Consider the following 22997-nt stretch of genomic DNA (forward strand, 5'->3'; position numbering starts at 1 on the left):
GAACCAGTGGTCCCCAAATGTTTTCTTTTGTGCCACAAAGGACACTTTTGCTACAACAGTTACCTTAGGTTGATAGTAAAAGTAGAAGTGGACACAATATCACACGCAAATTTACATTGTTGACTCCTAACAATCCTCTTATTCCACAGAAATAACCCAAACCGTTCAACACAAACCTGCTTATAAATGGATGTGACTGGCCATTATTTGTGAGGATGGATGACATCACTTATTTGTTAGTTTGATGGCATCACTGTTGTTGATTTAAGAAAGTGTTTCTCACCGTATGCTTAACTTTGTAATTTTGTTTTTTCTAGTCAGACATTGAAAGGGAACTTAACTTGTCTCGTCGTGCACATCAAAAGTGACCCAACTATGCTGAAGAGGAAGAGAAAAAGAGATCAAAGTACAGTAGTGTATTCACTTTCCACCGCTCACTGTAATTTCTCCCTCAACCACTAGATGGAGACAAATGCCGTATCACCAAACCTAGCACCACACGCAAGCCCCGCCCTCGACGTGACGTCAGAACACGGAAGAACCCTTCTTGTCGTGTGTTTTCTCATTTCTCTTTTCTTCCTGCTCTTTAAAGTGTCTCCCCGACCGACTGACAGTGTTCCAATGCCCACGGAGGATTTAGTGAAGCAATGGGAGAGGTCAGAGTTATGTTTATATCATCTATCTCAACTCAAATCAGCCAGAAATAAACACGCTGCCTGTGTTTACAAGCTGAGTAACCCGCAGGGTCTTATTCATTACACTCCATATAAACACAGCGCCATATTATACACACTTGAACGGTTTAATACACAATACATCAACTGTCTCTTACGCATTGAATATTTAAAGACAATCGCCATTACCGTAATAGAGCTATAGAATAACTAAAACAATAAATGTCGTCATATAGCTTAATCATCTGTCCTGAAACAGCAGCAGGAGTCTGGTTGGATTTGAGGACATCCTGATTGATTGATCGATTAAGTTATTGATCCATTGATTGTTGGTTCAAACCCTTTTTATCTGCACTGTGGTTGTCTGTATCTCCTGCATGAGTTTCAGAATGCAGCTGTTTGCTCATTGTGGTAAATTGTGATATTAGGCATTAACAACTATAATCGATGAATGGAAAAAATAAGTATTATTTCTAAAAGCAGTTTGTTGCTTGTTATAATGAGCTAGTTTGAAGCAGAGCCTCGTACAATAACAAACAAATAAATAAAAGTGCTCTGCGAGACACTAGCAGATGCTGCAGCTCTTGTTTTTGTCTGTGTTCTGCTCTAAGTCTTTGCCAGCTGATGTGGTTTTGTGCCAGCCAGCCTCCTCAGTGCTGATTTGATTTGTGAGTGTGCTGTGAAAAGGCCACTGACGACATCATGATTTAACATTATGTCTCGGCACATTTGATTTGGTGCTCTGCATCTGTAAGAGTGAAGCGGAGTCTGGACGTCATCAGAGCGTGCTGGCATAAAGCGTGGGTCAACGGATGCATCTTGTAGTGATGTCAGTTTATTTGTATTGACCCTGATAGTTACCATAATGCAAACATGTTCTTGTGTAGGTAATTTACAATGAAAACCTTTACATTAACTAACTCATAACTCATATTTCAATACTTAGAAACATTGATTTGATATCATTTATTGCAGCAATTTAGCACTGAGAGACTTGAAGGATCTCGACTCCTCAAAGCGGAAGGAGATCTAAAATGATCAAAGTCAGTGAGGAGAGTACAACGATGGAGTAAAGTGAAGGAACCAGTTGAAATGTCCACAAGTGGATGTTTTGTCTTCTTCCTGCTTTCCTCTGTCCAAGGTTAGTAGACAGGACTGATGAGAAGATAAGCAGGATGGTCAAACAAGGTGGACCTTTGACTTTCAATGGATCATGTTGTTAGGTGAGTCAGGTCTTCCAGCTGTGTGAAAGTGTTTTCTTGTGTTTGCAGTGAACAGGCTCGTCTGAGACAGCAGGTGGTGGAGGAGGACACGGAGGACTGGCAGAGGAGTCCAGACTTCTCTGGCCTGCAACGAGTCGGCGGAGTCGATCTGTCTTTCATCAAAGGGGACGAGGTGAAGGCCTGCGCTCAGCTCGTGGTCCTCAGCTACCCTGACCTGGAGGTGAGCCCACTCAACTACTGCACATCTACTTACGGTTGTACCATTTTGAATTATAGCGCTTTTCTGAAAGAGATACTAAACCTTTACTCCACTACATTTATCTAATAGCTATAGTTAGTACTTCATTTGCTATTTACAGATAACATCCAACATGTTCTATACTGATAGCATAGCGGTATCTAAAGAGTTTGGCGAATTTGGAGAGGCGTTTCTAAGCATTTAACTGATTAATGTTTCCCCTTCTCCTGTTTGGGGGCTTGTTCATTATTAATACATTACCACATGTTGGTCAATCAATTATTCAACATTCCGACAGGGACCATCCTTCACTATGAGAACTTTTACTTTTGACACTTTAGTACCATTTACCTACCAGCAAGTGCACTTGTAGTGAAGTATGAGCCCACTGTAGTGTTACTTCATCAAGATTTTAGTATTGCTTCCACTGCTGCTGTGTAGAATGGCTTTTGTTTCATCATTACATCACAAGCAGTAAATGAAGGGAATTAATAAATGGGTCCATGATGACCTCTTGTGTTGATAAGTGGTAACAGCGCTGCATCTCCGGCTTAAAGAACCTCGCCATACCCTCATGACCCCTGGAAGTACAGAAATCACATTTTTACAACAGAAACAATATTTTGCTGTTTCGGAATCATGCGTATGTTTGGTGACAGATCTTTGGTTTCTTACGGATTCATTTGGTGATGAAAAGAAGACACCAGGATGCAAACTTCATCTTGAGAACAAGACCTTTAGTGCAACACCTCTGTAGTATCGAGCGAAGCCCGGTTTTCTGGCACTGTCCTCCCTCGGTTGTTAAAAAGAAGATGTGGTAAATGGATTTCTCAAACTCAGTGCAGGGCAGTGCCGGTAGGGTTGCAAAGAGAGTTTGTAACGGCAGAAATGTCAAGCTAGTGAAGTAATTGTTGAGTCACTGCTATTGATCAACAGCAGGTATGAACCCACTGCTGTTATATTTTGGTGTTTTTGTGGAGGCGAAAAACAATATTTACTGTATCCCCCCTTTAAAACTGCATGCTGCTTGCAGGTGACAGTGGGATCAAGATCCTATGAATGTTTTTATAATTTCTATGTGCTGTTAGGCACAAAAACCAAGAGAAGAAATATTTAGTTGTATCAGACATGTAATGGTGAAGACATAAAAGACTTACATTGCCCGGCTCCTATAAAAAGCCACCGTTCTATCACCCATTCTCATCTACTAGGCTCCCCTAATACACAAAAAGATACCAGATCAGTTTGAAGAGGTTCGGGGTTCCCCTGGGCTCTGTACTTGGTCCCATATTTTTCTCCGTCTTCAAACTCTGTGGCCTAGAATGCAGTTTTGGTATGGATTTACAGTTTAATGTGGATGATACTGTAAATTGTCAAAACCCCAATCTCCATGAAGACAAACTATTTAATTAACGTTTGTAAATGTAGTTCTGTTAAATAGTTAATAACCCAGTGGCTGTAATATAATAACATGAGAAAATTTTAATACAAAAAAAATTCATGACACGCTTAAGAGTTACTAAAGCAACAGCAGACAGTGTTGCTTTCTCTGACCTTAAAACCATCGTAGCCTGACGGGGCGTTTGAATGTTAATGGTTAGTTTGTTAAACGCGTCTTGTAGTCACTTAACTGATGCCCCTGGTAATAGCTGTGAGGAATTTTAATATTGTTTACCAAAAAGTGGCAGAATTAAATCAATTAAAACTGTTTTTCAAGAGAATACCTCCACCCTGCTGTGTGTCGGAGCTGCTGACACATTGTGCAGCAAAGCCTGGAAAATTAATGTTAACGTTAACGTTTGCCGGCTTACTTTGTTGATAGATGAACCATTTCTGTAATAATGAGGAAATGCTGTTTAGAATAGCCTGTGCAGTAATGACTTTGTCCCCTGGTTGCTTTCAATTAACTCTCATGGGAGGACACACACTATTCAATACTTGGAAAGAACTTGGCTTGTGTGGCTGTAGCAGACGCTGTACAAATGGCTTGTACTAATACTAAGGGAGGCAGGAGCTCAGTGGGTAGAGCTTCCGCTTGGGAACCGGAGGGTCGCCAGTTCGAGTCCCTGCCGAGGTGCCCCTGAGCAAGGCACCGAACTCTCAATTGCTCCCCCCTCTGCGAAGGGTGGTAAGTCGCTTTGGATAAAAGCGTCTGCCAAAATGATTGTAATGTAATGTCAAAAATCAAAAGCACTCTTAAAGGTGAAGAGGGGGAGATTTCAAAAGTAAATTTCTCTTTCATCCTTGTCTGTGCGGTTTGTATTCAAGGAGGCAGTTTCAGACACTTCCAAGCACATACCATTGTATGTTTGATTGTATATCCTTAAGCAAATACTATAATTGAAATTCTATCAATGCTCTTTCAATGGAAGCTGTGTGTGAAATGATCAGTAAGGAACAGGTCCTGAGCTCAGAGTACCAGTAAAGGTGCAAATACTGAAAGTTTTGAATGAAACCGGCTCATAAACATGCTGTAACTTTTTTACCGCAGCCGTATCTGCCTCAAAGGATGAAGGTCACCGCTGTAACAATATGACATCCGCTGAATGGCAGATGATATTCCTCATTACAGATTCTACCCAGAAAACATTTGGCGTGAAAGCTCCTTGGGCTCGTCTCAGTGCAGGATGAGGACATTTTGATGTCTGGTGTATTCAGAGTCCATGTAAAAGACCTGGAAGCCTGGATAAAGCCGATTACATCTCTCACAAGGCGTAAAATGTGACAAATTTGGATTTGCATGTGCGCGAAGGTCAGGGGGTTCAAACTGGGCTCTCGTTCCTCTTCCAGGTGCTGTATGATGACAGTCAGATGGTGGCCCTCACTGCCCCTTACATAGCCGGCTTCCTGGCCTTCAGAGAGACCCCCTTCCTCCTGGAGGCCCTGCAGCGGCTGGAGAAGAACCAGCCTGAGCTACTGCCACAGGTCACACACACACATACACACACGTCTTTTTCATGTTAATGTTATTCCCTTCCCGTGTACATTTATTCATATTGTTAAATATATGGATGGCGCAGAATCTCATGCAGCTCTATTGTATAATCTATTGGTGATTCATGTTTAAAAAGTACCATCATTAATAGCATACTTTGGACACCGAAAATACTTTTATTGCACTTGTGACTCAAACTGGAGTGGATTGATGCGTATTTTCTCGCTAAAATGGATTTAACTGCCTGCAGCCATTTGATTAACTGCATCATTAATCCCCCGCACACTTAGGTGATTCATAAATAAACCATAGACTTCCTTCAACAAGAGCATTTGTGACATTTGCTCTTGAAAAGTTGCTTTTTAAACCTTCCTTATGTGATGGGAGTTGCATAGTAGGTTTCTCATGTTGCAGTTGCCTGTCCTGTCAACAGGTGGTGCTGGTGGATGGGAATGGTCTTTTCCACTACAGAGGTAAGTCACTACCATTTTAGATTGAGTTGCTTGACTGATAGACGGACATGGAGGTTTCAATTCTATATGATCTAGTTGTGAATCTACATGCAGACAGACAAGACATTTTGGGTTAAGTCATATAAAAATGAGAAATTGTAATAAAACAATGCATACATAGAAATCACATAATTTTTTGGGGATTTTTAAATTATTTACCACTGCATTTTCAGTATTTTACACAGAACCATGCCGTGCTTGCAGTTTTTTCAACTGCTTTTTATATTATTATTATCTTAATATAAAGAAACTCACTCAACCACAGTTCCTCCTCCTCCTCCTCCTCCTCCTCCTCCTCCTCCTCCTGTGTGTGAACGCTGTCTGCATTCACATTACATCACATCAGTCCTGTGGTGCTGATGCCACGTTTTCCTCTCTGACCTTGCAGAGTTTGGCTTGGCGTGTCATCTTGGCGTGCTGTCTGGGCTGCCCTGTGTAGGCGTGGCTAAGAACCTGCTGCAGGTGCAGGGTGTGTTCAAGAGTCAGGAGCACCAATCCCAGGTAAGACCTCATAGTCTAAGTAGAAATAGGAGAAACAAGAAACTTTATTGGTTCAAATCACATGCAAACACGTTATCATGCAAACATGTCATCTGAAATTTGTTCCCCTCTTACATATCACACACACACACACACACACACACACACACACACACACACACACACACACACACACACACACACCACACCACATACACACACACACACACAGTTTGGGGGTCCGGTGCCTTTGCTCAAGGGCACCTCAGCTGTGCCCTCTCCAGCTGCCAGTCCACTTTTTTGGTCCATATGGGGACTCAAACCGCTTCCTGAGCTGAGTCCTATATGGACTTCTTATTATTCTGAACATTGAGGAGCATCGCAGGTCTCTTAGTCAGACACAGCTCCTCCAAACAGAATGAAGCTGGTGTATTCAAAACCTTGTACTACCCCTCACCCCCCCACACACACAATAGCGCACCTCAAACTACTTGTTAACCTTTCTGCACCGCCAGCATTCTACACATCTGTACATCTGCTTTTCCTCTCTGTGCAGCAGCAAAGGTTTTTTCCTTCGAACACACCGAGGCTTACATAAGACGTAGACACAAAGAACAGAAAAAGTGATGTGCTACTTACTTTCACTGTGTCCCTGCTTGCTGTGTACAAAAGTGGCTCTTTGTAAAAGCGGCCGACCTTGACAAGCAGTTTCAGTGGATGAATGGAAGTATTTAACGTTGGGAAAGTGTAATCTGTTTTCCTCCATCGTTTATTGCAAAGTGCATTCTTCTTCTACAAAAAAAAAAGAAGCAAAGAAATGTCAGGGAGGAACAAAGGACAGCATCCTCAATTGCTCGTGGGCCTGAGTGTGAGTGCACACTGTGAATATGTGCGATATCTGTGAGTGAATATGTGTGTTTGAGGTGTGTATGCCATTTTGACAGTGCCACTTCCACTGCAAGCCAAAGCCTCCGTGTGTAGCTCATGCTCACGTCGCCTTTTGAATACAAATCAAGCCGGAACAAATACCTATTAGTCAAAGTATACTATTGGGAAGCCGAGTCTGAATTTCATTAATATGCAAATTTTCATTTAGTTTCAGTCTGGATCCTTAGTGACCTGTTGAAGAAGGAACAAAACAAGTAAAAGTTGAATCTGCCAAATTAACAAGCGTCTGAATTAGGGGATAAACAAAAGTCGATCCTAGCCAATCCAAGCCACTGTGCACACACTATTGCTCGCACTTGCCTTTGAAGTAATGCGAGAAGAGAATATATTTCTCTGTGCGCACTGTAGCAAGTTATTGGGACATGTGGACCGGAGACGCATTTACTTTAAACCCAACCTTGAAACTGTTAGGTGACTGTAATGAGCTGAATCCAGCCCCAAAGGAAGACGTCGCCCCTGCAGGGTCTTTATTAATGTCCATCCATTAGTTAGACATCACATTAAACTAACCGCATTAAAAGCACATCTCTTCATTCTTCCTATGGATAATACAGTAGCAGACATTATGAATATGCAAATATACCACTACCCACCAAAAACCTCCTCTGTGCGTGATAACTAACAGCCTCACATATATAAAAAGAAGACATCAAGCTGAGCACATTTAGGGCTGGAACACAACTTACTTTTACACAATGTGCAAAATGTTTCCAAACCCACTACCTGCATGATGTTATAGATTACAGCGTGTGAAACAACATAACAGCAGAGAGTTCCCAGCCTTTCTGTGCATCAGCCCTACTCTGAACAGGCTTTAGTGCCATTGTCAGCCAGGAGGCAATGAGCTGTTGCGCAGAGAAACAAGACTGAGGCATAAAACAAAAGAGAACCGCAGTAAATAACAAAAATAAGATACGGATCCCAGCTATAATGTGAGAATATGTGAATGGACGGCTCCGGCAACCATCATATCTCATGTTAGCAGGTGAATACTCTTGTTTCTTTATGTAGTTATGTAACCGGCTAATTCAATCTCTGTAGGAGTCGCTCCATCTCCCTCAGCCAGTGTTTAGTGGCTTTGGCGCCAAAACATGTAGATCTGTGGCCCTGGAGAGACATCCAGCCTCTTTGTTTACAGGGGAAATGTTTGCCTCCATGGACGCTGTCTCACATATCTGCTCAAAACAATCTCTGCGCCCAAATCTCATGGCTCAGACGTGTTCATCTCCGGTATCGGGTGGCGTAAGCGGTACAGATCCACACAGACTCACCGGGGCTTAGGCTGGTAGCTTTGGTTCAGTGGCAGCGCATGAAACTGTATCGCTCTGTTTCTCTTCCCCCTGATGTGATTCTCACTCTCCAGAGACTCTATGAATCGTGACACCTTGTGCACTTACGGCATTTGATTGGAATGGTTGGAAATTAGTTTTGAACTAATCCTGGAAAGAAGAGCCGTATCAGGCTGTTAACCAAATTATAGAACGACAGCAATTTTGCAATAAGATTACCTATCACTGCGCCACTCTAAGCACACATACCAATGACAAGTGATATGCTGCCATAGCCAACATATTAGCGCACGTTTATAAACCCTTCCAGCAGAGATTTCCCATTTAAAAACTAATATGCAATATAAGAGGACTTTCTGAAGGTTGCATATCAAACAAGGAAAATAAGTTATCACACACAGGTGCATATACTGGAACTGATACAAAAATGTGACACACTAATGTAAATGACTGTCATTAGAGACCGTTTTGACCCCAACCTGCTCTTTGGAACCGTTTTGACTCGATCGTAGTCCAACTCCACCTGAGAGACACAGAGCAGAGATTTTTACTCTGAACTCAATCTGAATTCGACTGTAACCTGGATAGACTTGGACCCTAACCTGACCAGAGGCTGCTGACCGGCTAAAGTGCAAATCAACTGTATTGACAACATGTAGCTTGTAAGCTGCTGGTTGGACGATCCAGACACTACAGGAAGTCCCAGCACACTGAGGTGGAAGAACGGTGCCACTCAGATTTCATGCTGGTGAAATTTCCCATCAGACTGAGAGTGAAAATGCCTCTTTCAACATAAAAGAGGCATTTATGAATGAGGGAACGGAGCCGCCGACACTTTTAAGTCTGTCTTTGTGTTTTACGTTTTAACCCCGTAGTCTGAAATGCATCACCGCGTACAACTTCACCACAGCTCACTTTATGATTTTTTTTTATATGACAGCCGTATGTGTGTGTGTGTGCTTGAAAAGAGGTTTAATAGGACAGTGTGTGACTTTGTAGGTGCCTGTCTCATGCTTGAACAGGAATAAAAAGGATGGAAGAGAGGAAATAAAACCTCCTGTTTCCTTTCTTCTCTTGACGCTCAAAACAGAAGAGAAATCCATACTTGTCCATTTAATTCCTTGGTCTTTCCTCTTTTCTGTGTTGACCTGGAGTTTCTCTCTCTCTCTTTGTTGCTCCCTCAATGCTTAATCACCAACTCTTTCATTCCCTCACAATTCTCTCCATTGCATGAATCAAACCTCTCTCTCTCTCTCTCTCTCTCTCTCTCTCTCTCTCTCTCTCTCTCTCTCTCTCTCTCTTTGTGAGTGTGTCTTTCTGTCTCTGTCTTTGTCTCTGTTTCACTGATTACCTGGCTGCAAGTCAAACCAGTGTGTTATTGATGACTCGCTCTGTCTTTCTGACTTGGCCTGTTCTGGCTCCAGTCCCGTCCTGGCTACATAGGAGCCAAACTTCTAAACACACAGACAAACGCACACCGGGTTCAACACACACTTTTGGCCTCATCCCAATCAGGATCCAGGGCCCCGAGCAGCCCCTGCTGTCTCCCCGCTGGCTGCTTGCTGTAATCAGTCATAGTAGAGCAGACAACCCATTCATCACGGAGGCTAAGCTCCATTCATCGCTCTGGCCTGTAACCCACAGCACACCTGTCAACACCAGCCCACTTCAGTGCAGCTGACTTTGCACTGACTGTGAGAGGGAAACTTTAGGTTCTTTAGAAGAAATTAGGTGATTTTTGAAAGAACAACAAGGCTGTTTGTGCGTGACTCAGTCCAGCACCAAAACATAACTCAGGTACGGTTCCAAGCTCGTGACAGAGAGGGCGACAGGACTGAGGGACGCACTTATACTGTAGATAGGTGCTGCTCTGGTCACTGCTGCTCTCTGATGTTAGGCAGTGAATATTGACATGTTTGAGAGACAGAAGTGATGAAGGTAAGGAGCGGCTTGGCCATCATGATGACCGTGTGCCATGCAGACTGAAGAAGCAACACAGAATGAAGAGGTTCCCTGTATACAGAATGTCAAACTAAACTCTACTAAGGAGCCCAAAGTTTCTAAATGTGCCAAACATGTCAAGCAGATTCTAAGGTATAAAATGTATTTGTTTTTTTTGTTATAGAGAAAGTGTCTAAATGAGTGTTGGAACTCTACAGGAGGTTTAGTCGGTTTGTTTTGCTGTATAATTTACTGAATGGGATTTTTCTTTGTTTCTACAGATCGCTGCTCTTCAGAAAGGAGGAGACAGCTTCCCACTCACAGCTGCCTCAGGCAAAGTGCTCGGAAAAGTATGTGAAAGGACACACACACACACACACACACACACACACACACACACACTCTGGATCAAAACACACAGCATCATACACTCATGCTGAGTGGCTGATAGCAAACATCACTTTTTGGAGATAATACCAGAATCCTACCTTGCAATATTATGGCTGTATAAGGCTGAACTTTGCGACCACTGAGTTATGGATGTGAAAGCTACTGTATGTAACTTAAAAGAAGTAGTAGTTGTAGAATTTGATAGAAATCCATAAAGCCAGGACTTAAAAAACACAGTGTTAAATAATGCTGCCTCCTACTGATGGATTTTGATTTGGGGAAAACCATTTACCAATTGTTGATTGTAAATACTTGAAAGAAGTACGTATCAAATTTGGTTTAAAAAATGTGTGGCAGACAAGAAATTCAAAATTGTGAACAGTTTGTTTTAGGTTCCAAGATTTGTGTTCATTGATGGTTTGCATTGAACTTAGGAATGCCAGAAGAAGAAGACATTTTACTCTTTGTGGTTCTGTCAGTTTTCGTTTGCCACCTTTCATAACATCCATTATGTAGTCCTTGATATATTCTCTAACAATCAAACAATAATGATTGAAAATCACAACTTCCTCGGTGGAGGTACTAAAAATGTATTGATATCAGAATAAGAGCGAGAGAAACGTATTAGACCAGCAGCTGCTGACTGTGCGTATTTGTCTCACTCTCTTTTTTATGTCTTTGTTCAGGCTTTGCGGAGTTCGGACAAAAGTTTTAAGCCGGTTTATGTGTCTGTTGGCCACAAGATCAGTCTGGACACAGCTGTCCGCCTCACACACACCTGCTGCCGCTACAGAGTCCCTGAGCCCATCAGACAGGTACACACACACTTTTTTACAGCCACAACTTATTCATGTCACGTCATCTTCATTTAACCAAGTAAGTCTCATTCATGACGTCTTTTATGGTGTCATGATTCTGCCGAAGTATCCAGTTAATGTTGGAAAAACTACGCCATGTGAAAGAAGTCAAAAAGGTTATTGCTGTGTCACTGTGTCTTTAAATATTTGTTTTCACTCATCTGCACACGCTATCCCATACCAAAGTGAGTCTTCTATCCACTTTTAATTTTTTCATTTAATTTTTGAAGTTCATCAGATGTATTATGATCAGATATTGAGGTACACACACACACACACACACACACACACACACACACACACACACACACACACACACACACACACACACACACTGTCTACACATCAACTTGTCAGATGTATTATACAATCGCAAACATTTAGAGAGAGACGCGTGAGACAACATTTGCTGTGTGAATGTGACGTGAACTACAAACAGGTTGGCATTTATTCACAGAAATCAAACATGATTCTCATCTAATTGGAGATATGAATTTGTTTTCATGTGTTCCAGCTGTCCTAACGTGCCTCTCCTCTGCCTCTGAGCCCAGTATATAACCCCACCGGGTACTTCTGCACCGGGTAGAGTAGAAAACCAAAGGCACACGGGGAAAGTGTAACTCTGTGTAAAAGTGCCAAATGAATGAGGAATTCTTAATACACTTCTTAATGACCTTCTTACATGCCGACAAACTTGTCAGATGGTATCAGGTGTCGGTATCAGCCAAATTCAAAATAACCCAAATTATATTTGCACATGAATATTGGACGATATGTATCAGCAGCTGCTATTTTCCTATACTTCCTCTGCCAAATTCATTCAAATCTGAGAGGAAAACCTGCTTCAGCCAGAATTTACATTCCTGTGATGATTTGTGGTTCAGCTGGACAATGATGGTGAGAACACAGCAACAAACAACACCGAAAGGGCCGAAAACGATGTGTCATAACAACATTTAGGCTAAAAGACATTATGTGGAAATGCACAAAAATACAAGCAGGGTCAAAGTTAGTGTGCATTTAAGTCTGAAGAGAAATGTGTTGACTTTGAAAAAACAGCACCAGGGAAACAGAGGGAAAGTTTGATATTTGTTGGTTAAGCCCTGTAGGACAAACAGGAGAAATTATATCTGAGAAATTATGAAACAAGGCACACCAGCAGATGCACACACAGACTCTTAATTAGGTTTCCCTTTGCTAAATGAGCACGTACAAGAGTTTAGTCCGACTCCGAAACTTGGGGGAATAATGTTAATGTCGCATCAGTTACTTAAAAATGAGCTCTTAACTGTTCTGTTAATAGTTTTGCTGTTTGCTCACGATAATTGGCTTCAAATGTCTTAAGTACTATCAAATTAATGTATTAGAGCATTTTCTCTTTCCATTTCTCTTTCCATTGTGACTATTTTAAGTTCTAAGTCTGGCTCTTCTCATATCTGCCACTAGGCTGTGCTGTTCTCACGCTGTTCTGTAGGCATTCATGTCTAACAAACTGAGCACACACACACCCACAGAGAGAGAGAGGGAGAGCGAGCAAGAGAGAGCGCGAGAGAGAGAGATCTTAAAATATGAATATATTTTTTGAATCAGTGCTTATCTCATCCCCTCCTGTGTGTGTGTGTGTGTCTGTGTGTTTATTTCATCACAGGTTTGGGTCGATGGGTTTCTGACGCGTGTAGGAGAAGGCGGGTGTCTGGGTGGATTGAAGTGGAGGTGGGGGAGGGGGAGGAGGGGATGGGGTGGGGGCGTGAAATGAGGAACAGAAATTGAATCTGGACATCAGAACCAAACAAGGCTCACCGGCCTCTGTCCAATCACTCTTTGTCCCCATGTGCCTGTGCTTCAGCCTCTGTCCAGCTCATTTTCTTTTCTCTCTTTGACGTCCACATCACTTCCTCTCTCTTTCTCTCCTTCTCTCTCTTTCTCCCTCTCTCTCACTTTTGCCTGGTGTCCTCTCTCTGTCTCTCCCGCAGGCTTTCCCTAGTTCTTTTATCGCTGACATCACAGGGAGAAACCCCCCTCACAGATCCACTTCTGGTGGCTGTCGCGTTCTAAGCTGAACTCGATGTTTACACACTCCTTTGTAGATGGAGCCAGATTCGTGTCTCTCGTGTCCCTCACTCTCTAGGTAACACAGAAAAGACTTGGCTGTCAGTCTGATAGGAAGACTTTCCAAATGATGTGAAAGTTGTATTGTGGTCCTCCTCTCTCTCTCTCTCTCTCTGTCTCTCTCTCTGTCTCTCTCTCTCTCTCTGTCTCTCTCTCCAGACTAGGGATGGAACCAAATGTCTTCCTGTTGTGATTGGGTGACGTGTCTGAACCCATAAGTGTCCTGATTTCTCTGATGCTTGCCGAGAACACAGGGTAGCCTGATTATGGTGTGTGTGTGTGTGTGTGTGTGTGTGTGTGTGTGTGTGGTGGAAAGGAGCTAGAACGTATTTCCTGTCTTCCCAGCATTGATACACACATTATTTCCTTTTGTGGTGAGTTTGGTGCCAGCTGAAACTAAATCTATGTGTGTTACAATAGCAACAGCAGTGATAATATTGGTGAGCCTCTTTAGTCTGCTCTTATCATTAAAGTACTGCTGTTTACATTCCTGGCTCAGTGTTAATGACCTCTGACCTCTGAGCAACAGACTCCATGCAGATCAGCACCGGCCTGAATCTCTGTATTTTCATACTTCCATACTTTCTACACATTCTCGCAGCTTTGTCGTCCTTCCCTTGTAACAGTTGCTGTTGTTCATTCTTCTCAGACTGAGTTACCTTGGTTACTTACCCGAGTGAGTCTAGCTGCATTCTAACGCTGCTGGATTTGGTTTCCATCTCAGTAATGGAAGATGAGAGGAGCTTATCAGTTTCCCACTGCATTAGCGGTGTCAGACTGTCACATCAGCATAAAGATCAATATTACATCGTGTGTTTGAGTTGAGCTGAAGACAAACCTGTACCTGGCATGATCAGAAACCTGGATAAGGTGTTAGTATGGCATGGATTCCGGATATTTATCGGTATAGGATAAGGGCTTATTCTGATTTTGTAGACCAGGATTTGATGTTTATACGCTCCAAACACTCCCTAATAACCAACACACTCGTCTGCATGAAATGTGCCTAATGTGATCTAACTGAAGCGGAAAGTGTGTGTGTGTGTGTGTGTGTGTGTGTGTGTGTGTGTGTGTGTGTGTGTGTGTGTGTGTGTGTGTGTGTGTGTGTGTGTGTGTGTGTGTGTGTGTGTGTGTGTGTGTGTGTGTGTGTGTGTGTGTGTGTGTGTTTGGTATATGCCCCCTTCATTTTATCCAGGCATCCAATTACAGATACATACCGATACAAACACACACGCACACACACACAGGGGAAGACATCTCCTTGTAATGAGAGACTTCGGACCTGGCTGAGCAGCACAGCTGGTTGGCATCAGGATGCTAAAGGTTGCCAGTTTTGCGGGTGCAGAGCATATGTTATGGTGCAATTGTGGTTCAGCCTGTGTGTGACGGCGGTTCACCGCTGGATCACAATCAGAGGAGCAAAGGGCTGCGAGGGTAAGATAAGGACACGGCCGTGGCTAATGTATTCGGGCAGTAACGCTTCGTATTCATGAGAATGGCATCACCCCGGGCACCGGAGGAGCAGGGTGGGTGGCAGATACGGCACACGTGATGACAGACAGGGGAACAAACTGAGCCATACCCAGACTCCTGTTTACAAACTATAAATGGTGTGGGTGTGGGTGTGGGTGTGGGTGTGTGTGTGTGTGTGTGTGTGTGTGTGTGTGTGTGTGTGTGTATGTGTGTGTGTGTGTGTGTGTGTGTGTGTGTGTGTGTGTGTGTGTGTGTGTGTGTGTGTGTGGATGTGTGGGTGTGAGAGAGAGAGAGATCAATCCACAGTACAGGAATGTGTGGAGATCAAATTAAAGCTTTATATTTAAATAAACTGACTAAACAACTGAATGAACAGTCCCAAATCTTTATCTATATGTGTTTCATGAGTAGCTTAACCCTAAACAACAGACCAGTAACAGTCGTGGTGTGTGATCTTGTTTGACCTTGCTGACATGTTCAGTCTGGCGCTGTGTGAACCCCATGGTGTTTTCTGACAACAGTCCAATATGTAACTTGACAATAATGTGAAATTGAGAGAAGCAGCACATCCTGGCTTCAATTGCACACATTGTTTGGACTGGACAGGAACAAAGGGTTAAGTCTGCGTTTTCCTGCACAAATGATGGCTCATAACTGTACCAGGTGTCAGGATTCAGAACGTCAGAGGAAAGTCGTCCCTGTGCTTTGCGACTTTCTGTCTCGCACAAACGCGCGCCGAACCGTTAGCCTTCCCCTCCGCTTTGTTTCTGTTTCTCTTCACTTCTCTCTTTCTCGTTGCTGCCATCTAACACGTTCCTCACGCTCGCATGTCGCGCCTGCAAAAAGAAAAAAAAAAAAAAAAGGAGCTTCCACGGCTGGCGAGAGGAAGATGAAAGGAGAGGATGACATCATGGTGGGATTCTGCAGTGAGGGCTGATGTGTAAATGCACTGCAGCAGAATCTGATGTTTCACAGTGGATAGATAAAACACACACACGCACATGTTCGTCAGTCACACTCTCACACACCATTAAATCCTCACTCACTGACTGTCCAGTGTTCACTTCATCAAGGTCACAGAGGCTGACAGGCAAAACACACAGCAAGGTTTGATTTGAAACAAGTAAACTCACAATATGGAAATGGAAGGCTTGTAAAACTTTATAATCTGTGATATGGATTCATGGATAGTGAAATATGATTGTTATTGTAGCAGAGTTCCTAGTTGACTCTGGTTGGACGTGATGAAGGCTCGAGGTGCCTTTGTGCAACTCGCAGTAAAGTGATCTCATTATCTGTGTTCTTCTCCTGGCAGGTCATTACATTGTTAAAGCATTTGTCTCTTTGCTCCCATTAAGAAAAGACAAATAAGTTTTTTTTTGCGTGGGCTGTCGCTGTCCTTGATTAACACCTACAAGATCACACGGATCCAAATGAAACCAAACTTTCTTTATGTAATCACTGCCAAGAAAATGTTTAAGAAATAACCTAAGTTGGTGAAAGTTGAGTTTCTATTAGAGCGACACTGAATCCTGGAAAACTGTTGAACAGGGGGGAAATTTCATATTTAGTTACATTTTCTGAATCTGTGGATATGAGAACTGCAATGAATAATTAATAATGATGTTTGTGTGTGTGTGTGTGTGTGTGTGTGTGTGTGTGTGTTCAGTAGACGGTTTTTAGAGCGTGTTTTAGCTGAAGGTTTGTGTTTTGTAGCATATGATTATTCTTGAGTCACGTTGGTCATCAGCTCCATTGGTCATTAGTTCCAGGCTGAAATCCATTTACCCCACTTCCTCACACACACACACACACACACACACACTGATGGTAAGACATCTACTTGTAATAGGACTCTGAGGAACTGGCTGAGACATAACAGCTTCTTGCCAAAACTCTGCTGTCTCTGTCTGAGTGCTTTGCACCAAGCGGAAGTCACTAATTATGCTCTCTCTCTCTCTCTCTCTCTCTCTCTCTCTCTCTCTCTCTCTCTCTCTCTCTCTCTCTCTCTTCTCTCTCTCTCTCTCTCCCTCCCTCTCTCTCTCTCTCTCTCTCTCTCCCTCTCTCTCTCTCTCTCTCTCTCTCTCTCTCTCTCTCTCTCTCTCTCTCTCTCTCTCTCTCTCTCTCTCTCTCTCTCTCTATGTGTTTGTGTCTGCAGCAGATACCTGAACAGTGCAGTCCTTCCAATTTGGCAAAATTTGTTGCTACAGAATTACACCAAATCAGCAGGCAGCCTAAAGTCTGACAGTGTGATTGGGAAGGGGGGGAGGGTGGGGTTCTCTCCAGGCGTATCACGAGTTATCCTCACTGCTAGAGGGGCTTGTTTGTTACAATCTACACTGAACTCTGCCTCGCTGCAGCACAAGATGCAACTTCTGGATAAATAACAAGGGGAACAAAACGCAGGTGAAAATCAGGATCGACTCAAGTGCTCCTGATGTGAAAACACAGATACATCTCTGTGAAAAATGTATGAAAGCTGTAAACGATGAGCATTAACACTGGACAATTTGTTTCTCCGCGCTACAATCTCCTCATACAACACGTCGATACGTTTACACACATCCGCCGTGAAGATAGACAATGCCAAAGCCCACAGCTGGGCGCACAGATTGCACAAACAGATGGAATTTCAATGTGAGTGATAGATGATACATGTATAGAGTGAAAGACTGGGGGGAGAGATTGAGGGGTGCGTGTGTGAGATTTGTGTGTGTGTGCGTGTGTGTTGAGAGTGATTACTGTGTGTTTTACTGTTTGTGCAGGTGCGGAAAGGCAGGGTATATTTTAACAACCAGAGATTTCTCCTTTAAATGGTATATTTTGTTGGTTTGTTAGGTCCGAAGCTACAACAACTTTTCTGCACTGGAATTTTAATAGATGGAAAATACCTCATTACAAATTCCTGCCTATAAGCTGTAAAAAGTACTCCAAAGTAACAAGTGCTGATTGTGAGGAATGGCTCCTGTCTGTTCAATTATTTTCTCTTAAATATTTACATGAGGCGTGTTTTGTTATTAAATACTGAATGAAAAAAGGAAATTCAATGATAAACTCACATTAAAGTAGCCCTTTACTACTTACTACTACTGCGTACATGTAATAATACAGAATTCTAACCAGTCTAAGAGGCGAGAGCAGAGATGTCCTTATTAGTTTCAGCGCCCCCATCAGGCTGACTTGTACCATCGTTTGAGTTCATTCAAATTTGTTAGAAATCTGTCAATAACGTTTTGAGATAACCAGCTAACAAACGGACAAACTGGACTAGAAAAAAAAAACCTACTTGGTGCAGGAAAGTGAAAGAAAATGCAGCACACCCACACACACGTTGCCACACCAGTACACACACAGTCAAAAGTAAGAGACTGGGAACCTTTTAGAATTTCTTGGACTTCTGCATTAATCTTGGTCTGATCTTCACTTCAAGGTCACAACAATAGACAAACACGTCTGCTCACTGTCTAACAGCTTGTGTTTTTGAGGACATTGGTGACAAATATTAAATATTCATATGTTTTAAAGGTAAGTCATAGTTTGAGCTGATGACATGTGGCATCAGGTGTAGAGACTTAGAGACACGTAGAGACACTGGAAAAGGCCTGAGAAGCATTTTTAAAACCCTGGGTGTTCTTGAATCAATAACAAGAGAAACAGTCTGTTTAGAGTCTGTCTACTCTACTGCGCCCCTAGTGGAAGGTCCTGTAAGGATCTCACAGAGAACGCCATGTGCAGCGATGGCATACAGGTGAAAAAGAACACAGGGATTACAGCAGAAGGTCTGCAGAAATATTCAGAAGGCACCGGGGCAGCTCTGTGGATGTGTGAAGCCTGGTGGCGTGACGGCTCAGCGCCACGGCTCAGGTTCTGTTTTGCAGCCTCGGGCCCTGGACGACTAACAGTTATCGAAACAACAACGGATTCAAAATTCTGTCACGCAACTTTCAGCAGAATCTCATGGTAGCAGCAGGACAACGCGCCAAAGCACACAGGCAAATTGATGGCAGAAGAGTTTAAAAATTAGCAAAATGTGTGTTTTTGAATCATCCGTTCCAGATCTTTGTCGAAATGCTGCAGCACAGCTTGAAGAGAGCCACTCGTGCATGAAATGGGCAACCACATGAGATGTTTGTTGGAGCTTTATTGCAGCCAAAGGAGGTTCCACCAGTAGTTAAATACAAGGTTCACTTACTTGCAGTGATTAAAGAATATGTTCCATAAAATCTTTCTTTTGGCGTCATTAGTTCAGACAGAATGCAGGTTCAGGCTTTGTCCCCACTGAAGGTTTGCACCGCCATCGTAAGATTGAGAAACTTTGGTTAAAGTTATTTATTTGAAACAAGTCGTGGTTGTATTGGAGCTTATTTGAGTTTGTTTTGCATTTTTGAACAGAACACCAAAGCTGATATTAATCACTTTTCTCCTGTGTGGAGCAGCTTGAATGTCAACACTGATGGTGGAATTTGAGAGGAGCCGTCAGTGTAAAATAAAACGAGTGAACGAGCAGAAAGAGAGTGAGTCGAAACCGGCAAAGTGTAAAGCAATCGCATCAACAACTGACGATGGTAAAACATCCCCTAAGATTGACAGCGAAGCTCCACTGCGGCCAACTAGACCCGGGCTCAGACTGTAGCCCCGGGGGCTGTCTGAGGGTCAGAGACGGCAATCGGGTTGGAGAACGACGTAGAGGAGAGCAGGGGAGGACAGAGACCAGAGAGCGAGTCAGGTTTGGAGACAATGAGTTTGATCTTTGGAGTTGGAGGGGGGGGGAGAAGGAGGATTTTGGTAAAGGTTAAGAAAGGGAGGGACAGTGAGATGGGAAAATGAAAGGGAGAGAGAGGTCGTGAAAAAGCATTTGGGAAAGGACGGGAGGAGGAAAGAAAAAGCAGCAGCCTGGCATGAATGATCTCAGGGTAGCTGGAGGATAAAGAGCTGCCTCAGGCCACTGGACTCAAGTCAAGACTCAGACCTGTGTGTGTGTGTGTGTGTGTGTGCTCGTCTGTGTCTGTGTCCGTATGTGTGTGTGTGAGACAGCCAGCAGTGGGCATCTGTTCACCCGAGCTTTAGACACCTTGGCAGGAATGTCAGCCAGAGGAAACCAGTTCAGTTTGTGACTCAAACTTAAGTCCAGGTCTTTGTTCTGGCACAACATTTCTTAATTGATTTCCTTCTAATCAGACACATTTTTGATTAGTTTGACTTTCTGAAGTGTTTGTTCACACGCTCTGCCTGATTGGAAAATGAACCCCAGCTTGTAAATATATGTGAGCTTCTGGTTTCTAGAGTTTCTTGAGTATTTCGAGAACCAACGTGAGTGTGAAACGAGTGTGACGTGATGAGCTTTAGATTAGGCAGTGATTTGGTGCAGTCACACACACGTATGCGACTGAACAAATCTGAGGTGAGCTGAATTCATTTGCATATTCAGGGCTGCAGATACGGCGCGTTCTCTGCGTCTCTCGGCGTCTCTCTTGTCTCTCTGCGTCTCTCGGCGTCTCTCTTGTCTCTCTGCGTCTCTCGGCGTCTCTCTTGTCTCTCTGCGTCTCTCATTGTCTCTCTCTTGTCTCGTCACGTGTCTCCAGAAAGCCTAACACTGATTCTCACCTCTTTAACCACTGCTGCTTTCCTTCAATTTCCTCTGATTTCCACTTCAAAACAGTGCCAGGAATCCCAGCATGCAATGCTAGAGGAACATATTTGACTGTGTGAAATTGTGTGGGTTGAATCTCTAAAATGGATGCTGAGAAACTCTTTAAACGTGACAGCAAACACCAGCAAGAATGGTATCGGCCGTGTTGATCACCTGTGATGGTGTTCAGACGGTGAAACACGGTCAAGCAAGCTAAGGAATAATGTCTGCTCCCTCTGACTGCACCTGAGCAGATAGAAATAGTTTGTGTTACCTTGTTAGAATCTCTCTCACCCTCTCCCTCTCCCTCCCCCCCCCCTCTCTCACTCACACACACACTCTCTCTTCCTCTACCTTTCTCGCAGGCTGACTGTCGCTCCAGAGAATACCTTCGCACACACTTCCCAGCGACAGACACATGAATGGCAGATGATGTAAGTGACAGATTTTGCACTCGGAATGAGCCCAGTAGAGTTTGGAAGAGAAGAGAAGAGGTTTACACGTCTTTAAATAGTTTACAAGCTACAGCCTGACTCATCCAGGGTTTTCCCCAAAATGCATATTTAAAGCCACCGCGGCTGTTTGTTACTTTAGAAAGAGCGAGAAGAATGAGTCACCTCTAACACGAGATGTTGAAATTAAGTGTAGAAGAGGATAAATACCTTGATTTGTTTGGAAAATTGACTTATCATGAAGAGACGTATTCAAAATCTCACCTATTTGCTCTTGTAACCCTTTGAAATCCTCACGGTGTGTGAGCACAGAGCAGCTCAGCCAAAGAGTAATGATCCATTCTCTGAGTGTTTCAGGGTGTGAGGTGAGATTGAGTGCGGGATCATCAGGTGGATCAGTGTGTGTGTGTGTGTGTGTGTGTGTGTTTGTGTGTGTGGGGCACTGCACCATTTGCACCAGACTGCTTTGGTGAAGAGGGAGATGAGTCCGATCAAAGCTCTTGATTTATGCCGCACACATACACTCTTTAACATGAAAAGTCATTTGCAGACGCTGCAATAAAGCAAGCTTCAGCTTCAGCCAGCAGTTCAGTTTCTGCTGACCTGTCGACCTATGACATCATTATCGTTTTGTTCTATTCTCTGTTACAATCAGGATTACAGTGATGGCAGCCCTGCAGTGTTCTTTCCGCTAACAGAAGAAGTAAGTTTCTGTATCTCTACAGTCGTTAATGCGTGCGAGATAATGTTGTTATGGAACTTCTGGGACTCCTGATCATCACTGCAGGGGGGCGAATTACATTTGCTGCAGCGGCCAATATCTGGTATGACTGCAGCTTTATGTATCAAACCCTCACATGTAATCATGATCTCAGGGTAGCCATGGAAAGAATGAGATTGCGGAAATAAGAGACAAATGCGTTTCCTTCGCAGGGTGTCAAGTTTCACGCTTATTGCATTCAGTGCAATAAAGATGGAGTCTGCTGCGTCACCGTCCTCCACATGGTGATTAAGTAGACAGAGAAGCGGCTGTATAGTATTTTTTAAGACATAAAGAAAAAGTTTGAAGGATATAGGCCTTGCCAAATCTCTTCACAGAGACAAAAGTTCGGAACCGTAACTCATGAATCATATCCATCAGTCGAGACTAAGCAATTGCACAGCAACCAGCCAGGGAACATGATGATGATGTAGATTCTCCAAAATGTCTCTACCTGAACCTCAAAGAACAGAACAGAACGTACTCGCACAGACAAAGTAGAATTAAATTAAAGTTCTGCTCCATATATTTGTCCTGGTTCAGAGCAGTGTGTGTGTGTGTGTGTGTGTGTGCGCCACTGAGCCTTGGACACCAGCAGAGAGACAGAAGTAACTTTTTAAAGTAGTTTGATATTCCTTCAGCATTATTCTTTCATTTCTGTTGTGCATGGCATTGTGGGACAATCATGACCATTGACACTTTACCTAAAGGTCCAATGACATCATCACACTGACATGCTTGAGTTTCCAACGTTCTGTGTTGTTTTCCAGCAAGAAGTACGCAACTTTCTGCAACCAATTGAAACTGGACGCTTCCCTGATCTAAGCGAGCGGCAAAGTCTGTTTTTGGTGAAGCTATACCCCAAATCTGATCATTACACTGAACGTTTATACGCTTGTGTCTGCAACTTTGGACTTTCACCAGCTGCTAGGACATTCTGCTGCAGCAAAGGTGGAAGTGTAATACTTCAGAGCTTTGGTCAGGTGCTCAGAATTTTTGAAGGGGCAGGTTGAGGCAGGGACGCCTGCACAGAGACACAGAGCACTAAGGAGGGAGTAATAAGGGGAGAAAAAGCCTTTGATCCTGT

The 22997-nt window shown here is 43.3% G+C and overlaps 3 protein-coding genes across 10 annotated transcripts in view; 2 read left to right on the forward strand and 1 right to left on the reverse strand.

The window, feature by feature from the left end:
• dgke (diacylglycerol kinase, epsilon) overlaps nt 1-22997 on the forward strand; it is a 181387-nt gene that overhangs the window by 61249 nt on the left and 97141 nt on the right. The window lies entirely within an intron of this gene.
• Nucleotides 1-22997, reverse strand: part of rasal3 (RAS protein activator like 3) — a 225203-nt gene that overhangs the window by 41435 nt on the left and 160771 nt on the right. The window lies entirely within an intron of this gene.
• LOC142994641 (endonuclease V-like) overlaps nt 533-22997 on the forward strand; it is a 42798-nt gene continuing 20333 nt past the window's right edge. For 4 of the 8 annotated variants that reach the window (XR_012961421.1, XR_012961422.1, XM_076145434.1 and 1 more), the window contains exons 1-8: nt 533-656; nt 1946-2117; nt 4926-5060; nt 5504-5543; nt 5971-6083; nt 10522-10590; nt 11317-11445; nt 21064-21132. Coding sequence is in view for 5 of the 8 variants with exons in the window: in XM_076145434.1 (XP_076001549.1) it covers nt 622-656; nt 1946-2117; nt 4926-5060; nt 5504-5543; nt 5971-6083; nt 10522-10590; nt 11317-11445; nt 21064-21120 (750 nt within the window). In the remaining 3 variants the exon portion in view is untranslated. Of the gene's footprint in view, nt 657-1945; nt 2118-4925; nt 5061-5503; nt 5544-5970; nt 6084-10521; nt 10591-11316; nt 11446-21063; nt 21133-21610; nt 21774-21805; nt 21854-22997 lie in introns of those variants that run through there. The other 4 variants (XM_076145431.1, XM_076145432.1, XR_012961423.1 and 1 more) reach the window with 3 other exon arrangements.

The sequence above is a fragment of the Genypterus blacodes genome, unplaced genomic scaffold, assembly GCF_046128005.1.
Source record: "Genypterus blacodes isolate CSIRO-AG114 ecotype Tasmania unplaced genomic scaffold, CSIRO-AGI_Gbla_v1 ptg000030l_1, whole genome shotgun sequence".
Classification (NCBI taxonomy): Eukaryota; Metazoa; Chordata; class Actinopteri; order Ophidiiformes; family Ophidiidae; genus Genypterus; species Genypterus blacodes.